At 34.1% G+C, this 21,351-nt stretch overlaps 2 protein-coding genes across 2 annotated transcripts; both read right to left on the bottom strand.

Moving 5' to 3' along the window:
* Window positions 1-10,407: 10,407 nt before the first annotated feature.
* LOC107617772 (ATP synthase subunit beta, mitochondrial) lies at window positions 10,408-13,898 on the bottom strand. The gene is made up of 9 exons (XM_016319636.3): window positions 13,141-13,898; window positions 12,567-12,642; window positions 12,371-12,459; window positions 12,104-12,221; window positions 11,924-12,027; window positions 11,671-11,829; window positions 11,346-11,570; window positions 10,949-11,260; window positions 10,408-10,824 (listed from the first exon to the last, which is right to left on the bottom strand). Exons 1-9 carry the CDS (start codon window positions 13,624-13,626, stop codon window positions 10,711-10,713), a joined length of 1,683 nt encoding a protein of 560 aa, XP_016175122.1. The 5' UTR covers window positions 13,627-13,898; the 3' UTR covers window positions 10,408-10,710.
* A 1,824-nt stretch (window positions 13,899-15,722) lies between these two features.
* Window positions 15,723-19,321, bottom strand: LOC107619243 (protein DETOXIFICATION 16). The gene is made up of 8 exons (XM_016321499.3): window positions 18,943-19,321; window positions 18,037-18,581; window positions 17,603-17,689; window positions 17,466-17,522; window positions 17,149-17,387; window positions 16,245-16,363; window positions 16,069-16,155; window positions 15,723-15,968 (listed from the first exon to the last, which is right to left on the bottom strand). The coding sequence occupies exons 1-8, from the start codon at window positions 19,219-19,221 to the stop codon at window positions 15,912-15,914; spliced, it is 1,470 nt and encodes a 489-aa protein (XP_016176985.1). The 5' UTR covers window positions 19,222-19,321; the 3' UTR covers window positions 15,723-15,911.
* Window positions 19,322-21,351: the final 2,030 nt, after the last annotated feature.

Genomic DNA, 21,351 nt, shown 5'->3' with positions numbered 1-21,351 from the left:
TTGCTTTATGAGTGTTAGTGAGTTTGAGATATAAAAATATGATAGTGTCTTTTATATGAGTGAGTGATTTTAGGACCAATTAAGTTGTGGATATTATATTATTTCTGACTTTTGGAGACTAATAATCACTAATAGCTTAATTAATAAATAGGAAATTCAGTAGTAATCGACAATTCTTGGTCCATTGAAGCAGTCTTAACAAATATATTGCGTTGAACATTTCAAATTTATGCGGACTAAGACTTTAGCTTGTGATAAAAACAGATAGCATTTTAAATGAAGAATAACTGAATTTGTTATTAACAAAAATATATATAAAGAATGCATCATGCCTTAATCTCTAGGCAGCAAATAACATAATTCTTCGACAGCAAGAAACTATAATCTCCTTGCATTTCACTTCACTGATCGAGGTCTGAGGGATATGGATGTGAAGAAGCTGTTGCGAATTCTTGTATGTCTTTGCTTTCAAATTTTTCTCTTCATCCAAGCCACTCAAGCCGTGTATGTAATTTACCCATCTAATTAATTAGTTATTTTCTATGCAGAACCATATATATAATATAGCATATACTAATTAACAAAGAGAAATGCTTTTTAATGTGTTAACAGACCCCTTGGACGCTTTCATGATATCCCAAAGAGTCCACCTCCAGCACCAAAAGGTGGCCCTAACCATCATCCATGACAATAATAATCACTCAGAGCCTCACTATATATAGCTTTCTGTAATATTGGAGCAGAGAATTAGTACTTTGCTTTGTTTATGCTATTTTAGGATGTACGTGTATTGATATCAAAATGTTATTCGTATATTAAAATTAGTCATTACTGTATTTATGTATAAATATATAGATGATTTAATTCATTTTCAATGTGTATTTGTATTTCAACATATATTTTATATTGGTAACTGATTTTAATGTATACAAAACATAGTATATAAATATATATGTTTTCATTAATTACACTATCAATGTTGATATCATTTGGCTTTCCTTGGTAAGAATTAGAGTTTCAGTATACAAGACTCGGTTATTTCTACTTTTGACTCTTCCCACTTTGCAGCATAGTGAGTTAATGAATTCAATAGTTTGAATAAGAATAGTAGCTTAATAAATAATCCGAGACTTGAGTGTTACCTACACCCGTGAAAAGGAGTGTATATTAAAAAATCAAAATGTGGTTAGTCCGTTAAAAATTATAACCATATTTTGGTTAATCAATTTAATAAAATAATTTTAAAAATTATATTCATATTTTTTTTAATTTTTAATCGGTTAATTAAAATCAAATTTAAAAAAAATTCTAATTTCAATTTTTTAGATTAAAAATTCAATTTAAAAAAATGATCCTTTTTTTTTAATCAGTATTTCTTTTAAAACCGTTTTTTTTTTCAAAAACCAATTTTTTTTTAATAATTGGTTAAAAACTAATTTTAAAATTTTTTAACCAGTTAATAACTAATTTTATCATATAAAATTAATTTAATTAATTAACTATGATTAAATTTTTTATTAACCAAAAAATAATAAATTTGATTTTTGGATTAACCAAATCATATACAACCGTATTCATAAACTATATATTTAGAGATTTATCACCACTTATCCTACAAGAGTACAAGTTATTTCAATATTTCTAATCGGATATTCAAAGAGGATATAAGTTTAATAGTAGTACTAATTAAGTAGATTATTATCGTGTAATAATTAGTATGACCTGTTTTACTGGTCAAGTTCATATGGTATGAAAAAAAAATATATACATAAAAAACTTTAGAATGAAAAAAATATACATAAAACTTTGTAATTATCAAAGTATACCTAAAAAATTATTTTCAATGAAAAAAAAATATACATAAAAATTTCGTAAATATCAAATCCTTACTAATGATATGACACTTTTGTCCATTAAAATTTATTTTTTGAGTGTATTTTAATATTTATAAATTTTTGGTATGTAATTTTGTCCAACCCAGAATTTTTTAAGTGTATTTTTATTTATTTACTTAAAAAAAATTAAATATCTTTACAAGTAAAAACATGAACTTGTTGTAAAACAATTAAATAAATAAGAAAAATATAAATATAAAAATATGTAAATAGAAGACTCTAGCATTAATATAATTAGCTCAATAATGATTTATATATATACATTAATATTATATGTTGTAATATGTATATATATGTAAAGATAGAAAGAAGTATTAAAAGTAAAGAGAGAGAGAATTGCATTTGTTTATTGTTTTATTGATTGTTGCTGTGTACGAAAGTGAAACTACATTTCACTATTTATAGAGGTTTCATGTATGCTTTTTCAAAAGCCTCTTTAATGCCATTCACTTTTGAGAATGTGAACCGCCCACAATGAATGGCCATCCACGTAATAATCTTATCACAAAACTCCCCCTTGGATGACCATTCAGAATTATGCCTCGTTAAAACCTTACTAAAGAAAAACCCAGTGGGAAAAAACCTTAGTGAAGGAAAAAGAGTACAAAAACCTTTGTGATAGAGACTGCCTCATTAAAAACCTTGTCAAGAAAAACCCAATGGGAAAAAACTTGACCAAGGGAAAAAGAGTACAGTCTCCCCCTCTTGTCGACATCATTTAATGTCTCGAAATCGGCGCATCCCAATCTCATGTACCAATCTTTCAAAGGAAGATTTTGGGAGTGACATTGTGAATAAATCTGCCAGATTATCGCTTGAGCGGATCTGTTGAATATCAATTGTCCCTTGATTTTGGAGATCATGAATGAAGAAGAATTTGGGAGAAATATGCTTTGTTCTATCACCTTTGATATATCCGCCTTTAAGCTGAGCAATGCATGCTGTATTATCTTCAAACAAGACAGTTGGAGCTATCTTATGATCAATCAGTCCACATGATGACATGATATATTGGATCAAACTCCTTAGCCAAAAACACTCGTGACTTGCTTCATGAATTGCTAGTATTTCGGCATGATTAGAGGATGTTGCAGCAATCGTCTGTTTCGTGGACCTCCATGATATAGCTGTTCCACCATATGTGAACAAGTATCCTGTTTGAGATCTCCCTTTATGTGGATCAGACAAGTATCCGACATCTGCATAGCCAACTAGTTGTGACTTGGATCCATAGGGATAAAACAATCTCATATCAACCGTTCCATGAAGATATCGAAAGATTTGCTTGATTCCACTCCAATGTCTTCTGGTTGGAGAGGAACTATATCTTGCTAGTAAATTCACCGCGAATGATATGTCAGGCCGCGTGTTATTAGCAAGATACATTAGCGCTCCAATGGCACTAAGATATGGTACTTCAGGACCAAGGATATCTTCATTCTCTTCTTTAGGACGGAATTGATCATTTTCCACATCCAAAGATCTTACGATCATTTGGGTACTTAATGAATGTGACTTATCCATATAAAATCTTTTTAATATCTTTTCTGTGTATGTTGTTTGATGAATAAAGATCCTACTTTTTATATGCTCGATCTGCAGGCCGAGACAAAACTTAGTCTTTCCAAGATCTTTCATCTCAAACTCTTCTTTTAGAGTTTTTATAATTGTTGGAATCTCTTCAGGAGTCCCAATAATATTTAAATCATCAACGTACACAGCAATTATAATGAACCCAGATGTAGTTTTCTTTATGAAAATACATGGGCAGATATCATCATTCTTGAATCCGTTTTTGACCAGATACTCAGTAAGACGAATGTGGTACGATTATACCACATTCGTCCAGATTGTTTCAGACCATATAAAGATCTTTGCAATTTGACTGAGTATAACCCTTGCGAATATTCACTGGATGGTTTAGATATCTTTAGTCCTTCAGGGACTTTCATATAGATATCTCGATCTAATGAGCCGTATAAATAGGTTGTTACCACATCCATTAAATGCATATGCAGTTTATGATATGCAGATAAACTGATCAAATAACGCAATGTTATCGCATCCACTATAGGGGAATACGTTTCTTCATAATCTATACCAGGCCTTTGTGAGAAACCTTGTGCCACAAGTCGGGCTTTATAGCACACAACTTCATTTTTCTCATTTCGTTTTCTCACAAATACCCATCAGTATCCAACAGGTTTTACATCTTCAGGTGTACGGACTACAGGTCCAAAGACTTCACGTTTTGCAAGTGAGTCTAATTCAGCCTTCATGGCTTCTTTCCATTTTAGCCAATCATTCTTTTGTCGACATTCTTCAACTGATCTTGGCTCAAGATCCTTACTCTCATGCATGATATTTAATGCCACATTATATGCAAATATTTCATTGACAATTGTCTTATTTCGGTCCCATTTCTCTCCTGTAAAGACATAATTTATTGAGATCTCATCATTTTCACAATTTTCAGGTACCTGAACGTCTTCTGGCGTTAACACTATGTCAGAATTTTGGACAACTGCAGGTGTCTTTACTATGTCTTTTTCAATAGGAATCGTATTTACCTCTTTTCTCTTTCGAGGATTTTTATCTTTGGAACCGACAGGCCTGCCACGCTTCTGGCGTGTATTTGCTTCCGTGGCTATTTGTCCTACTGGGACATCAATTCGAATTGGGGCATTTTCTGCCCTGCCACGCTTCTGGCGTGAATTTGCTTCAGTGGCTACTTGTCCTACTGGGACATCAATTCGAATTGGGGCATTTTCCGCTGGTATATAAGATTTGGTTATCCTCTTTGTATTAGAAAATGCATCAGGCAATTCATTTGGTATTCTTTGCAAATGTATAATCTTTTGAACTTCTAGTTCACATTGCCCTGACCGAGGATCTAAATGCATCAACGATGATGCATTCCAATTAAGTTCATTTTCAGGAAGCTTATTCTCTCCCCCTAATGTTGGAAATTTTGATTCATCAAAGTGACAATCCGCAAACCGGACTTTAAATACATGTCCTGTTTGTATCTCAAGATACCTCACTATAGAGGGAGAATCATATCCAACATATATCCCCAATTTTCTTTGGGGTCCCATTTTGGTGCGATTAGGTGGTGCAATAGGAACATATATCACACACCCAAATATTCTTAAATGGGAAACATTTGGCTGATGGCCAAAAGCTAATTGCATAGGAGAGAACTGATGGTAACTCGTTGGCCTCAAACGAATAAGTGCTGCGGCATGTAAAACTGCATGCCCCCAAACCGAGGTTGGGAGATTTGTTCTCATAAGCAAGGGTCTAGCAATTAATTGGAGGTGCTTAATAAGTGATTCTGCTAACTGATTTTGTGTGTGAACATAAGCTACTGGATGTTCAACACTTATTCCATTAGCCATACAATAAGCATCAAAAGCTTTGGAAGTAAATTCACCAGCATTATCAAGACGAATTGCTTTGATTGGATTTTCTGGAAATTGTGCTTTTAATCGAATAATTTGAGCCAGTAATCTCGCAAACGCCAGGTTGCGAGAAGATAATAAGCACACATGTGACCATCTCGAAGATGCGTCTATCAGGACCATAAAATATCTAAAAGATCCACATGGTGGATGAACAGGTCCACATATATCACATTGAATCCTTTCTAGGAATTGAGGGGACTCAAATCCAATCTTTACTGGTGATGGCTTTAAAATTAACTTCCCTTGAGAACATGCAGCACAACAAAATTCACTAGATTTAAGAATCTTCTGGTTCTTTAGTGAATGTCCATGAGAGTTTTCAATAATTCTCCTCATCATGGTTGTTTCCGGATGACCCAATCTATCATGCCAAGTTATGAATTCATTTGGGCTAGTAAACTTCTGGTTTACAGTGGCATGTGATTCAATTGCACTAATCTTGGTATAATACAACCCAGATGAAAGTGAGGGTAATTTTTCTAATATAACTTTCTTATTTGAATCATGAGTTGTGATACATAAGTACTCATGACTTCCCTCATTCATAGTCTCAATATGATATCCATTTCGGCGAATATCTTTAAAACTCAACAAGTTTCTTCGAGACTTGGTAGACAACAGTGCATTATTTATTATAAATTTTGTTCCTCCGGGAAACAAAATTATAGCTCTTCCGGAGCCTTCAATCACATTGCCTGAGCCAATAATAGTATTAACACATTCTTCTTTTGGCACAAGATGGGTAAAATATATATCACTTTTGATAATAGTGTGCAAACTTACACTATCCGCAAGGCATACATCTTCGTTACATATCCTTGCCATTCTCTTCAAAGACAAATAATAATAAAATGAGTAGTATGCACAGTTAAATTGAATACTTGATCGGAATTATTTTTCTAAGAAATACTGTACATAAAAATAATGTCATATACTAAAATTTTATTTTAAAACATGACATATTTAATGATTTCAAAATTCATAAACATTAATATTTCATTATTTATATACATTATATTTGAAACTTAAATACATAAAACTTAACAATAAGTTCTTTACATTATTTATTTACATGAATGCTTAACAATCTCACACATTAAACTATTCCATCATTGATCAAATGACCAATATTTCCTTCACGATCCTCAAAGAAATCAGATACATCATAATGAGTGGTAGAATTTTCAGCATCATTTGAAACAAAATTCGACTCTTTTCCCTTGTCGTCCTTTTTCAAAGATGTTTGGTAAAGATCGACTAGGTGCCTTGGAGTACGACAGGTACATGACCAATGGCCATTTCCACCACAACGGAAACACTTATCCTCTGTTGATTTATTCTACCCGATATTTCTTTCTTTATCCCACTTCTAGTGAGATCCTTTCTTTTGAATATAATTCCTTTTCCTTCCATAATTTTTGTTGTTATTAAAACCTTGCCATTTACCTCTTCTGGGGTAATTTGCCGTATTTACTTTAGAAAATGGGGCGGCGCCAGCTGGGCACGCTTCATGATTTTTCAAAAGCAACTCATTGTTGCGTTCAGCAACAAGAAGGCAAGAAATTAACTCAGAATATTTTTAAATTCTTTTTTTTTCTCGATACTGCTGCTGCAGGAGCACATTCGAGACATGGAAGGTCAAGAAAGTTTTCCCTAACATATCGGGTTTGAGGAAGTATCACATGATTGTACCTTTCTTCAAAGTCTTTCCACAGATCTGCAAGATCTTTTAATGTGGGATATTCATTTTTTAATAATTCGTCAAGATGACGACGAAAAAAAAAATATGGCTTTGGCTTTATCCTTCTGGGATGTATTATTTTCAACCTTAATGGTATCTTCAAGATCCATTAAATCAAAATGAATTCTAGCATCTAGTATCCATGATAAATAATTATTTCCAGATATATCAAAAGCATTATATTCAAGATGAGAGAGTTTCGACATAATGAAAATTTGTTACCTGGAGTCTTCCTAAAAATTTGATCAGAATCTCGTACTGATAACGTGTTGTAAAATAATTAAATAAATAAGGAAGATGTAAATATAAAAATATGTAAATAGAAGACTCTAGCATTAATATAATTAGCTCAATAATGATATATATATATATATATATATATATATGTTGTAATATGTATATATATGTAAAGATAGAAAGAATTATTAAAAGTAAAGAGAGAGAGAATTGTATTTGTTTATTGTTTTATTGATTGTTGCTGTGTACAAAAGTGAAACTACATTTCACTATTTATAGAGGTTTCATGTATGCTTTTTCAAAAACCTCTTTAATGCCATTCACTTTAGAAAATGTAAACCGTTCACAATGAATGGCCATCCACGTAATAATCTTATCACAACAGAACTATATATTTGGAGTGTTATAACTTTTATCGGTTATCACCTCCTATCTTAGAAGAGCAAGTTATTTGTAAGGGTAATATTACGTGGTCAAATTATTTTGATAATCAAGTCTATTCAAGCAGATTTAATAGTTTAAGTAAATGTCTTAAGAAATCTAAACACCCAAATCGATCCCTATTTATTTTAATATATGTACGTTCTATTTCCTATCTAGTTTGAGTAAATATCATTTTCGGTCCTTAACCAAGGACTGGAACGTGTGTATATATATATATCAAAATAGATAAGGACCGATTTGAGTGTTTAGATTTTTTAGGAGGTGAAAAATCCATCAGACAAATGGTTAGGGAAGACATTTACTCTTATAAAAATAACTTGTTCACGTAATATCTTTTATGTTTAAGATTTTCCAAGTATAAATGTTGAGAATATAATTACGCGGCCTAGTCAGCGTAAAATTATATGATAAAAACAGATATCATTTTAAATGAAGATATGAAGAATAAATATATCTGTTGTCAACGAGAAATGGAGAGCACGACTTGATCAATGATCATGGTTGGAAAGCATCCAAAAAATAGACAAATCGGAGAGTGTAAGAAATATATAATATTATATAGTTCTTCGGATAACATCTACATTGTATAAAGAAAAGGTTTGGGTAGGCTTATTCCATCGATTTACTTTACACAGAGAGAGTTTAGAATTAAGGAAAGTGGAAGAATAATGAAAGTGGTGTGGGAGGTTGTACGCTTTTGCTGTTTGGTTCTCCTCCTATTCCACCAAACCACTACAACTCATGCTAGAATTACAGGGTAAACAATAGACACAGAATTATTCATCTCCATCACTTTTTAGCAAGAACCACGTTCCATTCAATATGCATGGTACCGTTCTGTCACTAATTAAGTAGATTATTATGGTGTAATAAACTGCATGAGCTGTTGTACTTGGTCAAGGTCATATGGTAGGATTAATAAAGTTGACACAACTTTTTTTTTTTTTTTGGGAAAGAAAGAAGCTTAACACAACAAGTGAAGCGTAAGAAGACAACAATTAGGACCATCATAAAACAATAAAGAAAAAACTAATCAACGCAAAGAACATTAATATTTATTCTCTTGTCATCTCCGACATTGCCATTAACAATAAAAATGATCTATACCTAACCACTCCTTATAGTTCATATAGGATATATGGATAATCTCGTCGATTTCTTTTTCTTTATTCTGAAAAATCCTTCTATTCCTTTCTAACCAGGTGTTCCAAATAATCGCACAAAAACACACCATCCACCTCTTGCACTCCTCCTTTCATTGCTATTGATATCTCAGCCAACTTAAAAAATGTTCCTTCAACGTTCCTGAGCACGACCATTGCCTTCCAACAAATGATAACCAATCACACCAAACCTGCCAAGCAAAAGCACCACCAAGAAACAAGTGGTGACCATATTCACCTTTGTTACATAACACGCATACAACATCTTCCTGATTAATAACCCCAAACCGACTCCGTCTCTCTTTCGTATTGACCCTACCAGTCAATACGAACCAGACAAACAGTTCAACTCTTGCTAGAACTAGACATTTCCAAATTATCCTGGTAAAACTGTAACTTGTTATATCCTTCGGAATAATTTCCGCCTGCAATACCTGCACAAAAGAGTTCATAGAAAATACTCCTTGTTTATCAAAATTTCACACAACTCTTTCATAAGCAAGTTTGACCAGCCAATGCATCATGCAACTAGTTCACTAGATCCAACTTTCATTGGAATAGCTCTCGCCTCCATTAGAAGTTCCATACCTTGTATTGACTGTTTAACCAACAAGATTGAGATTTCTAATGCACGTATAGTAAATACAGAGTGATTGTACATTGAGTTGGGATAGAGGGAGTTGTGGTTCATATTGGATGGGCACTCTTAGTATCATAAGGAGTGGGAATGTAATGTTGGAGTCCACGAACAATTCTTAAGAACCTTCTTAGTTCTTAGGGCAACAACATGGTTGTCAAAATCTGCACCGAGTCATGAAACAATCAACTTTGCTGCAAGCGTCTGTTGCTTAAGACACAAGTTTTGAGGGCCACTTTTTCCTTTCAGTACGAGGCAGGCTTAAAGATCTTGGGGCTGAGTCTAATCCAACTTCTGATCCAAAAAGAGCAGAATCCCACCTGCATTCCTCCCTAATTTTTAACGAAAATCAACTTTTAAGTTTTAACTTAAAAAAAAAAAAAAAGAGCAGCAGCTTTTCTTCAGTTATTGTATCTTGTTATTTTTTATCAATAACTTCACGCAAAAACTTGACCATATAGGAAATACAAATAAATAACTAAAACAAATGCACTTTCATTATATATTTATATTGTCAAGTTCACTTCATTTGCATTATTCGTCATAAATTACAAGGCCAGCGCCATGATATGAATTCGTGAATAATGGCAGGAAAATCAATTACATTAGCTGATTCAATAAATATAACTGGTTGATAACAAAAATTTCCTTTGAACTACGCGGATTCAAACTAAACCCAGGAACACGGCCAGTAAAGGTTATTAACGACAAAATAAACTGTTTGAAGCAACTACAACAGCTTCTCATCTTGTTGACAAAAAGAATACAGAAAGTTGACAATGCGCATAAAAATTTTTGCAAGGAACTAAAAAATAGGAAGCACCTGGAATAAGTTTAAAGTTTAAATAGTGATGCATTCGTCATCGTTCTAAACCAGGAAAAGTAAAAAATGTACACCTCTTGCCTCTTCCCCTTATTTAAATGACACAAGTGAAAAGAAAGGGGGCGCAGTTGGCCTGAGGCCTTGGTTCATCCCACACTCGGCAACAACATCAAAATGGAACGAAGGAATAACCTGACACATCTTTTCATACTCAAAAAAAATGGAAAACTGTCGTTTGGCATCGCCAATGAGAAGTTCCTAATTATTAAAATTTAGGCAATTTAGAAAAAGGGATATGTGTGACTAAGACGCTGATTCCTTAGCAATCTTCTCTGCCTTTGCAATGACCTCTTCAATACCGCCAACCATGTAAAATGACTGCTCTGGCAGGTCATCGTATTTGCCATCCAACACACCCTGTAAATTACACATCAAAAACAAGTTAGTGCCTTATTGGACCATAAGGAAAATGCAGCCAGCAAAATAGGATAATAGTTCATGTAACAGTAAAACAAGGGGGAGGAGGAAAAGAAATAAGTACCTGGAAGCTGTTAATGCTCTCCTTCAACTCAACATATTTGCCTGGGGCACCCGTGAATACTTCTGCAACATGGAAAGGCTGGCTCAAGAATCTTTGAATCTTACGGGCACGGGCAACAGTCAATTTATCATCTTCACTGAGCTCGTCCATTCCCAAAATAGCAATAATATCTTGAAGATTCTTGTAGTTTTGAAGAACCTTCTGGACACCACGAGCAGTTTCGTAGTGATCCTGACCCAAGATAAGTGGGGAAAGCATACGAGATGTGGAATCCAAGGGGTCCACGGCGGGATAGATACCCAGCTCGGAGATCTATATATCAACAAAATCCAATGATTAGTTAATGATAACAAAGGCCATCAGTGCAATAGGTACTACTTCAAGTGATCCATCAAACCTGTCGTGATAACACTGTTGTAGCATCCAAGTGAGCAAAGGTGGTAGCAGGAGCAGGATCTGTCAAGTCATCAGCAGGCACATAAATAGCTTGGACAGAGGTAATTGAACCCTTCTTGGTGGTTGTAATACGCTCTTGAAGACCTCCAAGATCAGTGGCCAAGGTTGGTTGGTAACCCACAGCAGATGGGATACGTCCAAGCAAAGCAGACACCTCTGAGTTAGCCTGCATAATATACCACAATGTAAGTTGAAAATAAACAAGACAAACTACAAACTTAAAATAAGAAAAAGATATTTTACGTATGCTGTCCAGAGATCCGTACCTGAGTAAAGCGGAAAATGTTGTCAACAAAGAGGAGCACATCTTGCCCTTCAGCATCACGGAAGTGCTCAGCAACAGTAAGCCCAGTAAGACCAACACGGGCACGAGCACCCGGGGGCTCATTCATTTGACCGTACACAAGAGCACATTTGCTTTCACTCTGAATTTTCATGAAACAGCCATAGTTAACAAATTTAAAATTTGAATATATCAGGATGAATATCGAATATGATTCACAAAACACATCCTCATACCTGCTTGTCACCTAGCTTGATGACACCACTCTCAATCATTTCTCTGTACAAGTCATTACCCTCACGGGTTCTTTCTCCAACACCGGCAAACACAGAGAAACCACCTAACAAATGGAAAAAGTCAGCACATGGTATAGAGATGTACAACAATATCTTACGAACAATGAAGTATATGCTCACCATGAGCCTTGGCAACGTTGTTAATGAGCTCCATAATGAGCACAGTTTTACCCACACCAGCACCACCAAACAACCCAATCTTTCCTCCTCTTTGGTATGGTGCAAGCAGATCGACAACCTATAAGGAAAATTTCATGCAAAATCAGTAGCTGGTAGAGAATACTAGGATGTGATGGAAATGATACTACACATAATCACAAATAAAGAGAAAAATGCAGTGATGGCGTCCTTCCTCTAAGGTAAGAAAGAAATGCATGAAAAGAATACCTTGATTCCTGTGACAAGAATCTGTTGCTCAGTGGCTTGCTCAACAAAAGCAGGAGCTTCTCTGTGAATGGGCAAGTAATGCTCAGTTTCTACAATTGTTCACAAAAGAACCATCAGTTGTAAACATCCCAAGGAAACAATGGATAAAAGATTTTCTCTACCAATAAGGTGTGGAAAGGCTTTATTATGTTCTTACTTAGATCACCCTTCTCATCAATAGGCTCTCCAATGACATTGATAATACGTCCAAGGGTTGCCCTGCCAACAGGAACCTGAAAGGCAGGCGGCGGTATAAGATGTCAGTAAATAGGATTAATAAAAGTCATTGAAAAGATCAACAAATATGAAAGATCAGAAGGTGCATAGAAAGGGACCGGACCAGCTGAACTAAAAAGAAGAGAAACAAACAATGTCCCATATATGGCTTAATAATCAGATTAGATAACTGTACAAGTATATTTTGACAAATCAAATTCATGAATTTCACAACACCTATCAACCTAAAAAACAAACTTTGGTTCCGCCTATTCACTAATTTTAAGCAGCCAGAAATAAATCTTTACACACAGAATCAGAGTCTCAGATCCACAGTATACACAACCCACAAAACCTATACAGAAACGGTATCATTTATCGAAATCAGACATTCAAATCTGCACACCGACACACCAAGCAGCTCAGATTTCAGCGAATCAAATCAAATTAAACAAAAAGCGCAACAAAAATTTCAACCGCAAACAAATGGAAGTCTAAAGCGATTGAGTATTTACGGTGATAGGGGATCCGGTGTTAAGCACGCGCCACCCTCTGACAACACCTTCAGTACCATCCATAGCAATGGTTCTGACAACACCCTCACCCAAATGCTGAGCCACCTCCAGCACCAGTCTGGAAGAATGATCTAGCACCTCGAGCGCAGTCAGGATGGGAGGCAAACCCTCCTCGAATCTCACATCGACGACGGCACCGATGACCTGGCACACTTGACCGATCGCACCCTTACCAGTGAACTCATCGGTGATCTTACCTCCACCACCGGATTCCTTCTTTGCGGGAGGCTGTGGTGAGGGAGCGGCGGCGGCGGCGGCCGAGGTGGCATACTCGGCAACGCGGTTGAGGATATATCCAGCGGGAGATGCACCGCCGCGGCTTCGGGAGGCGAGCCTGGAAGCCGATGCGGCAATGGAAGGGTTGGATTGAGATCCGCGGCGAAGTGAAGATCGAATCAGAGAGGAAACAATCCTTCGTGAAGCCATCTTCAGAGAGAGAAGATAGAGAGAGAAGAGAGAGAATGAAGAGGGCTAGGGTTTGTGAAGTGCCAAGGGAGTGCCACTATATGCACATTCGGTCACTGAGGCTAAGCTTACGCTGAAGAATCCGAATATTGCGCTTTTGCCCCGCACTTGTTTTTTCTTTTTTGCAATTTTGCCCCTATGGCCACGTGGACAGCGACGACGTCGTTGGGTGTTTCTACTAGCTGTAGGTTCACTAGGTTGTGTGGGTGTGGTTCGTTCTTCTCCACGCGAATATGTCGTTCGAGCATTGTACTTTGACTTTGACATGGTTTTAGTGACGTGGCAGTGTCACTTTTTTCTTACTCTTCTATCCTCGTTTTCTCCACGAAAATGGCCGCAAGTTTTTCTTACTTTCCTAAGGCCAATGGACGACAATTTGTAACCATCTATTTATTAATTCATTCATTAATTACAGAATAAAGATCAACTATCAAAATCGCTGCTAACAAAAATAGGTTTTCAAAATATTTTAAAACTCAATAAAAATATGTAATATTAAATATATATTTTTAAAAGAATTTTGATAGGTAGACAATTATTTTTGTAATGAATAGACTCTAAAAATGGGCTTAATACAGTAAAAAAACATTCCATTATCAAATTATTTTCTAAACCCTAATATTAGGATAATCATCCGCATATCTAATGAATTGAACATCCACCTATTATTAACTATGCATGACCGAATCAAAAAGAATAACCATTCATTAAAAATAATGAACATAATAATCTACATATCTATTAAATTGAACATTCAACATATTCATTGTTCACAATGTTTAGTATTCTCATTGTCTATCTATACTTTTTCCTTTTTAAAAATATGTTAGATATTAAATTTTGATATTATTTTTTTCTTGATATGATTAGAAAAAAAATATTTTATACTTAAAATTTCTTAATCTACACTAAGTATATTTTTTTATAATTTTTTTATTAATGATCAAGAATATTTTTAAAAGTAAAAAATTTTAGAGATCTTGTATGTATTTTTAAATAATTATTCAAATATTTCTACTAAATTTAATCAAATGCATAAATAATTTTTTAAATACAAAAATTATTTGTCACTTATAAAATAAAAATATTATTTTTTAATTTTTTTTGTTGCGTCTTATAATATTTTGAGAATATTTTTATCATTATCAAAAGTAAAAAGTATTTTTGTTAGCTTCTTCAAGAATTAAGTTTTAGTTTGGTAAAGTTTTTTTTTTAAAGTAGTTTATGAAAATTAATTTCTAAAAGCTGGCTTTTTAAAAATTGTAGAATATATATTTAGTAAATTAAATTAAAAATGACTTTTATTAAACACAAACAACAATAAGTATGTTTGGTAACTATAATAGATATTAGGACTGCATTTGTTTATGAGAACAGGATAAGACAAGATACCGAAAACAAGATATAAAGGACAGAAACACAAAATTTTGTGTTCGTGTATTCAGTTTGAAAATAAACTAGAATAAATTATAAAAATCCAATTTATTCTCATTTTTTTTCATTCAAAAAATTTGAAACGAAAAAAATAATAATGAAAAATATAATTATGAAAAATTAACAAAAATAATAAAAGAAAAAATAAAAAATAAGTTGTATTCCTTGTTAGTGTCTCTGTGTCCTTCTGTCACACAAAATACACTGACACAATGTCTCTCTCCATGTCTCCTCTGTCAAACATGATTTTATGTCTCTGTGTTCCTGTCTTTTTAAACATACTCAGCCTAGATGCTTTTAAGATAGCTTTTCAAATTTAAAAATACTATAATAGCTTTTAAAATTTAGATAATAGTTAATGTATAAGATTACATTAGACTTTTTAATTTTGAATAAGTACATGCTAACTTTAAAAGACTTTCTTAAATGTTTTTAAAAGTACTCATAACTTTTAAAAATTGTAAGCACAAACATACAAGCTTTTTAATTTACCAAATATAAAATAAGATGTTTTTGAGCACCTCCTCGTAAAGTTTCACCAAACCAAGTATAATACGATTTTGATAGTATACTTATTAATTAAAATACTTTTTCTTTCCAAATAAGGAGAAATAAAAAATGGCTCGATCATATAAATATATACCCTCTTTTTTTCCCCTTGTACCAGTACTTGAATATAGTTCTTGTTGATCATTCATTATTACTGTACATCATATGTAGTACAAAAAAATCAAAAGAAGAGTAGTAGAATTTGATCATCACTAATTTGCAGCATGCATGTCTGATTCTTGAAACAACATATTGTCATGAATCTACGGTTCTATAACCATGTTAGTAGTTTCCTGAGTTATGTGAACTGTTTTCCTTGCCTGCAAGAATTTTAAAGAATACAAAATGCATCAAACAAAGCATTATTCAATTTATTTGAACCAATTGAAATGATTGAAGAAGCATACAACATATAGTTACCTCTCTATCCCAATCTGTGCATACATTTACTGTAACTAGTGCTATCCCCTGAACAGAAAGTCCACAAATGATTCCTATCCAAAGTCCCTGACAATTCCAATTTCCAATTTCAGTTTGCATCGCTCACCACAAAGAACCTTTAACCATTAGAAAAATTTTGTGAGAAAGAGACTCACCATCCCTCCCATATGAAACACAAATGCAAATAAGATAGCAGAAGGAATTCCCACAACATAGTAAGCACCAAGGTTTATAGATGCACATAGATTTTGCCAACCACACCCTCTAGCAGCTCCTACAAGAAGTAGCCAAATCAAACTTTATATTCAAAGGAACTAGCAATATTGGTAACTGCAGTTAACTTTATATGAAGCTCATAGCTGAGAGTCATTAAGTTTGGCTCTCAGCTATCAACTTTACATGAAATTAACTGCACATGAGTTTCCACGAGTAATATTATTGGTATCGTTGTATTGAATAGGGGTGTTCATGGCCCGGCTCGGCCCCGAACCTTTTAGGGGCTAATTTGGTGTGATTTCACTGGGTTTAGGGCCGGATAAGGGTCTCAAAAATAGATTCTGTCATTATTTCGGGTCGGGTTCGGGCCATGGCTCGAGCCACCCGAACTCGGCCCGGTGTCTCAGTCATCGTATACAATTAATATTTTGTGTTATTAGTGATGGATGATGGCTATTCTTATGTGGAATTTAAGTATTGTAAACCTTAATATTTTGTGTTATTAGTCATTATAAGACTATAAATTAATGTTTTATGTTTAAAATGCACAAGACTTTAGACTAATGTATAATATTGTATTATTTGTATTGATTTAAATATTTGGTGTTATTAGACAATATTAGTATTGATTGTGGTTATGCTTTAATTTTAGGAAAGTGCTGGTTCTCGTTATATTTTTCTAAGTGAATTTTACGATATCAAATAATGGTTGGAGTCTTGGAAATTTGGATATTTTCACCCGGTTTTTTACCCCGGCATATATTTCGGGCCGGATATGGGTCACATCAAACCTGGTTTCACCCGCCCCATAAACACTCCTAGTATTGAAGAATTGACTAAAACCTGAAAGAACACACTGGAAGCCATCCAGGAAGTCAGAGAGTGCAAGTAGAGGCATCATCTTGGAAACATATCTTATAACTTGATCTTCATTGCTGTAGAGCTTTCCCCAAACATTCCTCACCAAAATGGTGATCAATGCTATTGTTGTACCCTCTAATATGGCGGTTGCAATCATGACATGAAGAGCCAAGAGCGCGCCTCGTGCATTCCCAGCACCCAGTTCATTTGAAACACGGGTGCTTCAAGTCATAACAAACAACAAAGTTAATATAATTCAATTCCATGGAACAAAGTAACAAAATTGGAGTACTAAGAACCTTATGGCACCACCAAGACCAACAGATATCTGATAAACCATCCAACATGTATTAAGGCTGCCAAAAGAAAAAAAAAAAGAAAGTAAGGATTATATCCCATAAAAATAATATGTAAAAGAAGCTAGTTAAGGATTTACCTTATTGATAAAACAGATGTCTCTAGTTGTGGGTTTGGCAGAAGACCTGAGAGAAGCACAACCATCTCAAACGACCAGTATTCGAAGCTGTTGGAAAAACAGATAGGGAATTGAAATAAGAAAATTCAGAAACTAAAATCATATAACCTGAAGATGGGGTGTGTTAGTAAGCACCCTAAAGTCATATAACTATATAAGAGCCAAGTTTTTGCCATGAACTGAAGTTCACTCACTATCACTATGCTGTCTCTTTACCAATCTCTTATCCTCTTCAATTATTCTGCATAGCACAATTGAAAATACTTGAAATTGTTCCTTCTAATTAGCGAATTGTTCTTTGTACTAAGATACATATTCTATAACAATCTTTTTTTTTTTCCTTAGAACTTGATAAGACTTAATAGTTATATTGGGAAAAGCATATATGAAATTACCATATCATAACTGCTGAAGCAACTCCTAGTTTTATAAAGCTGAGAATGTCATTCAAGGCCTCTTTGGAAACACCATTCCAAGTTGATGCACAAGCTCTAGAACAGTTTATGTAAATCACCAATAGGAACACATTAACCCAATAAGACAAGCTGATGGCCAATGCTGCGCCTTTGCTACCTAAGTCAAATTCATACACAAAAAGCCAACAAAATGCTGCATGCACCAAAGTTGTGATTCCAGAGGTTATAAGCATTGGGAAAACATTGTTTTGAGTCTGCAGAAATCTGTTGAGGCATTGAAGGATGGCATAAGCAAAAAGGCCAGGGATCATCCAGCGATTATATGTTCCGGCCACAGCCGATATCTCATGGTCTTGTCCCATTACAATAAGAAGGTTGCTTGTGTAAAACCAGATTAGTGATAATGGAATACTCAGAGATAGAAGAACAACCATTGCCCTTTGTGTGTGGATTCCTAGCATGTGATACTTCTTGGCTCCATATGCTTGCCCACATAGTGTCTCCAATGCACTCCCCATTCCTAACTTTAAAGTTATAAAAGTGGCACAGTTGATAAAGTTACTAAACAAGTTCAATCAAGAAAGTCTGCAAAATTTGAAGACAAGTCTATAGGCCTTCTTAAATATATGATAATATTCAACCAATCTGAAGAAAATCTCATGTCCTAAGTTATTCAAGCTGTAATGTTAATAGTTTGATGAACTAGGAGAAAGAGTGAAAGTTGAGAAAGGGAGAAAAATTGGTTCTTCTCATTTTAAAAATTTAAAATATGAACGAAAACACTAAAAAAATTGGTTAATACAATTAACATTAAACTAATAAAAAAATAATCTAGGTAATACAATCCAAAGTTAAAGAGGTTAAAAATGGAGAGAACAAACATACCAAAACACTGTAACCAGTGCAAGAAGCAAAGGAGAAACCCAAGGAAGCACCAGAAAGAAACAAGTTGCCAAGATGGCCAACAAACATTATAGATATCATTTGTAAGCTGAATTGAAGCAAACTAACTGCAATAAGAGGCCCTGCTAGCCATAGTTGCTTCTTAGCTTCCTCAACAATGTCTTCTCTAAGGCAACAACATTGTTCAAATCTCTGATCATCAGGTTCTTGGTTTGGAGGGCACAGTGGAGTTTCAAGACCCGATTTAACTACTCTTTCCATTATCAAAGGGACAGGACAAGGCTCAAGGTATTGTGGACCACTAAATATATCTTCATTTTATATGTGTTTGCGTCTTTGTGATGAATAGCATAAAATTTCTACTCCAATCATTCTAAATATTAAAATTGAATTATTAGGACCATGTTACAAGAGGACAAAAACCAACCTCGTAGCAGAGTTGAAATCAAATTAACGATTTATTTAACATATGCTTGTTCCGTTTTCGGTTTGATTCGGTTTTTAAAAAACACCCGTCCGATCCAAATATATTCATAAAGCATTTGGTTTAGTTTGGTTCAATTTTTTGTGAAACCAATCAAACTAATTAAAATGTTAGAATTGGTTTGGTTCGGTTTTTTATTTTTATACTAATTAAAAAAAATAACATGTATTTAGTACATTAAAAACCTATTCTAATTTCTACCTATTTTCAACCAATAATATGAAATACAAAAGCAAGTGCCAACACATAATTAACAAAACAATAAGTTCAACTTCACAAATTCATAAACTAAAGTTACACAACACAATAATTAACAAAATCCATAAACTAGAATTGAATTTGAGAACTCCTTAATTAGGAGGATTCCAGCTGTTATTAATATCTCTACAAAGTATAAAACATCACCAAAATCCCGATTAACAAATCATATGGTTCAAAATGAAACATATGGATTAGATATGAATAGCAGGAGATCACCAATTTCCAGTTCTGATCAAATTCACACATCACATGTTCATCATATTCTACACAATCTCACAAACCATAAAAGAAGATTGAGATGATCAAAATTCTCAGTTCCTGCTGCTGAATCAGCCCATGGCTTCTCGTTTACTGACTATATCCAAAGGTTTATATGGCAATATCTATTCTTAATATATAAAAGTAGATACATAAGCATGCACCACATTACTTCTAAGTTATTCCTTTTATTCTACTAACGCCATGTCAGCAATATTGCTTACGTGGCAAAATTTTAGAAACAACCAATCAAATCTTGCCAAATTTCAACCACTCAAATCTTGCCAAATCAACTTCTATTTTCAAATTAAAAAAAAAAACTAAAAACCAGAATAAAAAACAACAAAAACACAAATTAACATTTATCCCAAAAAAACTTCTGAAAACTAAAGAGTTCATTACTTTTTTCATGCTTCTCGCCTGAAAACTCCTTACTCTTCTCATGCTTCTCGAAACCCTCTTCTTCTTGGCACCTCTTCGTACCAAAATCCTATTTCCTCCATGCTCTTCCGGTATGAGCCATTGTGTTTTTCTCGAATCAAATTATACTCTTCTCATGCTTCTCGAAACCCTCTTCTTCTTGGCACCTTTCCGCATTACGTCGCCGTGTCAAGGGTCACAACTAGAAACGGTCTGCGTAATCTCACCATTGACGAAGACCAACCAACAGACAACACAATCTTAAATATTGTGTACAAGGAAATTTTGTAGTAGCCTTTCCACAATTTTTACAATGCTCTTCCAGTATGAGCCATTGTGTTTTCCTCGAATCAAATCATACTCTTCTCATGCTTCTCGAAACCCTCTTCTTGGCACCTTTCCGCATTACGTCGCCGTGTCAAGGGTCACAACTAGAAACGGTCTGCGTATTCTCACCACTGACGAAGACCAACCAACAGACAACACAATCTTAAATATTGTGTACAAGGAAATTTTGTAGTAGCCTTTCCACAATTTTTACAACATTGAGGTAATTTTATATAAGAAATTAAAAGTAGATATACTTAACCTATCTTTTATCTTTTTTATTCATAAACTTATTCTTTACCAGTCGTTTATGCTTACAGTACTTGATTCCATATCAATGGCATTTCAACAAACTCATGAGAATATATCTTCTATAAAGTAAGTCATATCTTACACATTGTGAGTCGATGAGTAATTTCATACCAAACTCTTTTGAAAAAACTTGCGATAATATATTTCTTCATAAGTAATCAATTTCTTACGTCTGGAGTAATGTTTATATTTCTTTCTTCTAAAATCCCTCATACATATTTTTTGTGAAAATGGTTGTATCTACAGGTATAACACGCTTCGGAATAAGGTCGACCTCTACAATGCTTTAACTGGTCCGAAAATTAAATCTCAATACTTCTTTTTAGACA

Source organism: Arachis ipaensis, chromosome B9, assembly GCF_059453495.1.
Source record: "Arachis ipaensis isolate K30076 ecotype BB chromosome B9, ASM5945349v1, whole genome shotgun sequence".
NCBI lineage: Eukaryota > Viridiplantae > Streptophyta > Magnoliopsida > Fabales > Fabaceae > Arachis > Arachis ipaensis.
This window is presented reverse-complemented; position numbering and strand designations above follow the sequence as displayed.

Bases quoted from the DNA above. Each gene is read 5' to 3' on its own strand.
- LOC107619243 (XM_016321499.3), bottom strand. From the start codon at position 19,221: ATGGAAAGAGTAGTTAAATCGGGTCTTGAAACTCCACTGTGCCCTCCA. The intron at 18,582-18,942 runs GTATGTTTGTTC...ATAACTTTAAAG, and splicing joins GCACTGGTTACAGTGTTTTG to TTAGGAATGGGGAGTGCATT. The intron at 17,388-17,465 runs GTTCTTAGTACT...TATGACTTGAAG, and splicing joins GGTCTTGGTGGTGCCATAAG to CACCCGTGTTTCAAATGAAC.
- LOC107617772 (XM_016319636.3), bottom strand. From the start codon at position 13,626: ATGGCTTCACGAAGGATTGTTTCCTCTCTGATTCGATCTTCACTTCGC. The intron at 12,643-13,140 runs GTAAATACTCAA...CCTGCCTTTCAG, and splicing joins ACACCGGATCCCCTATCACC to GTTCCTGTTGGCAGGGCAAC. The intron at 11,261-11,345 runs GTTTGATGGATC...GTTGATATATAG, and splicing joins CAACAGTGTTATCACGACAG to ATCTCCGAGCTGGGTATCTA.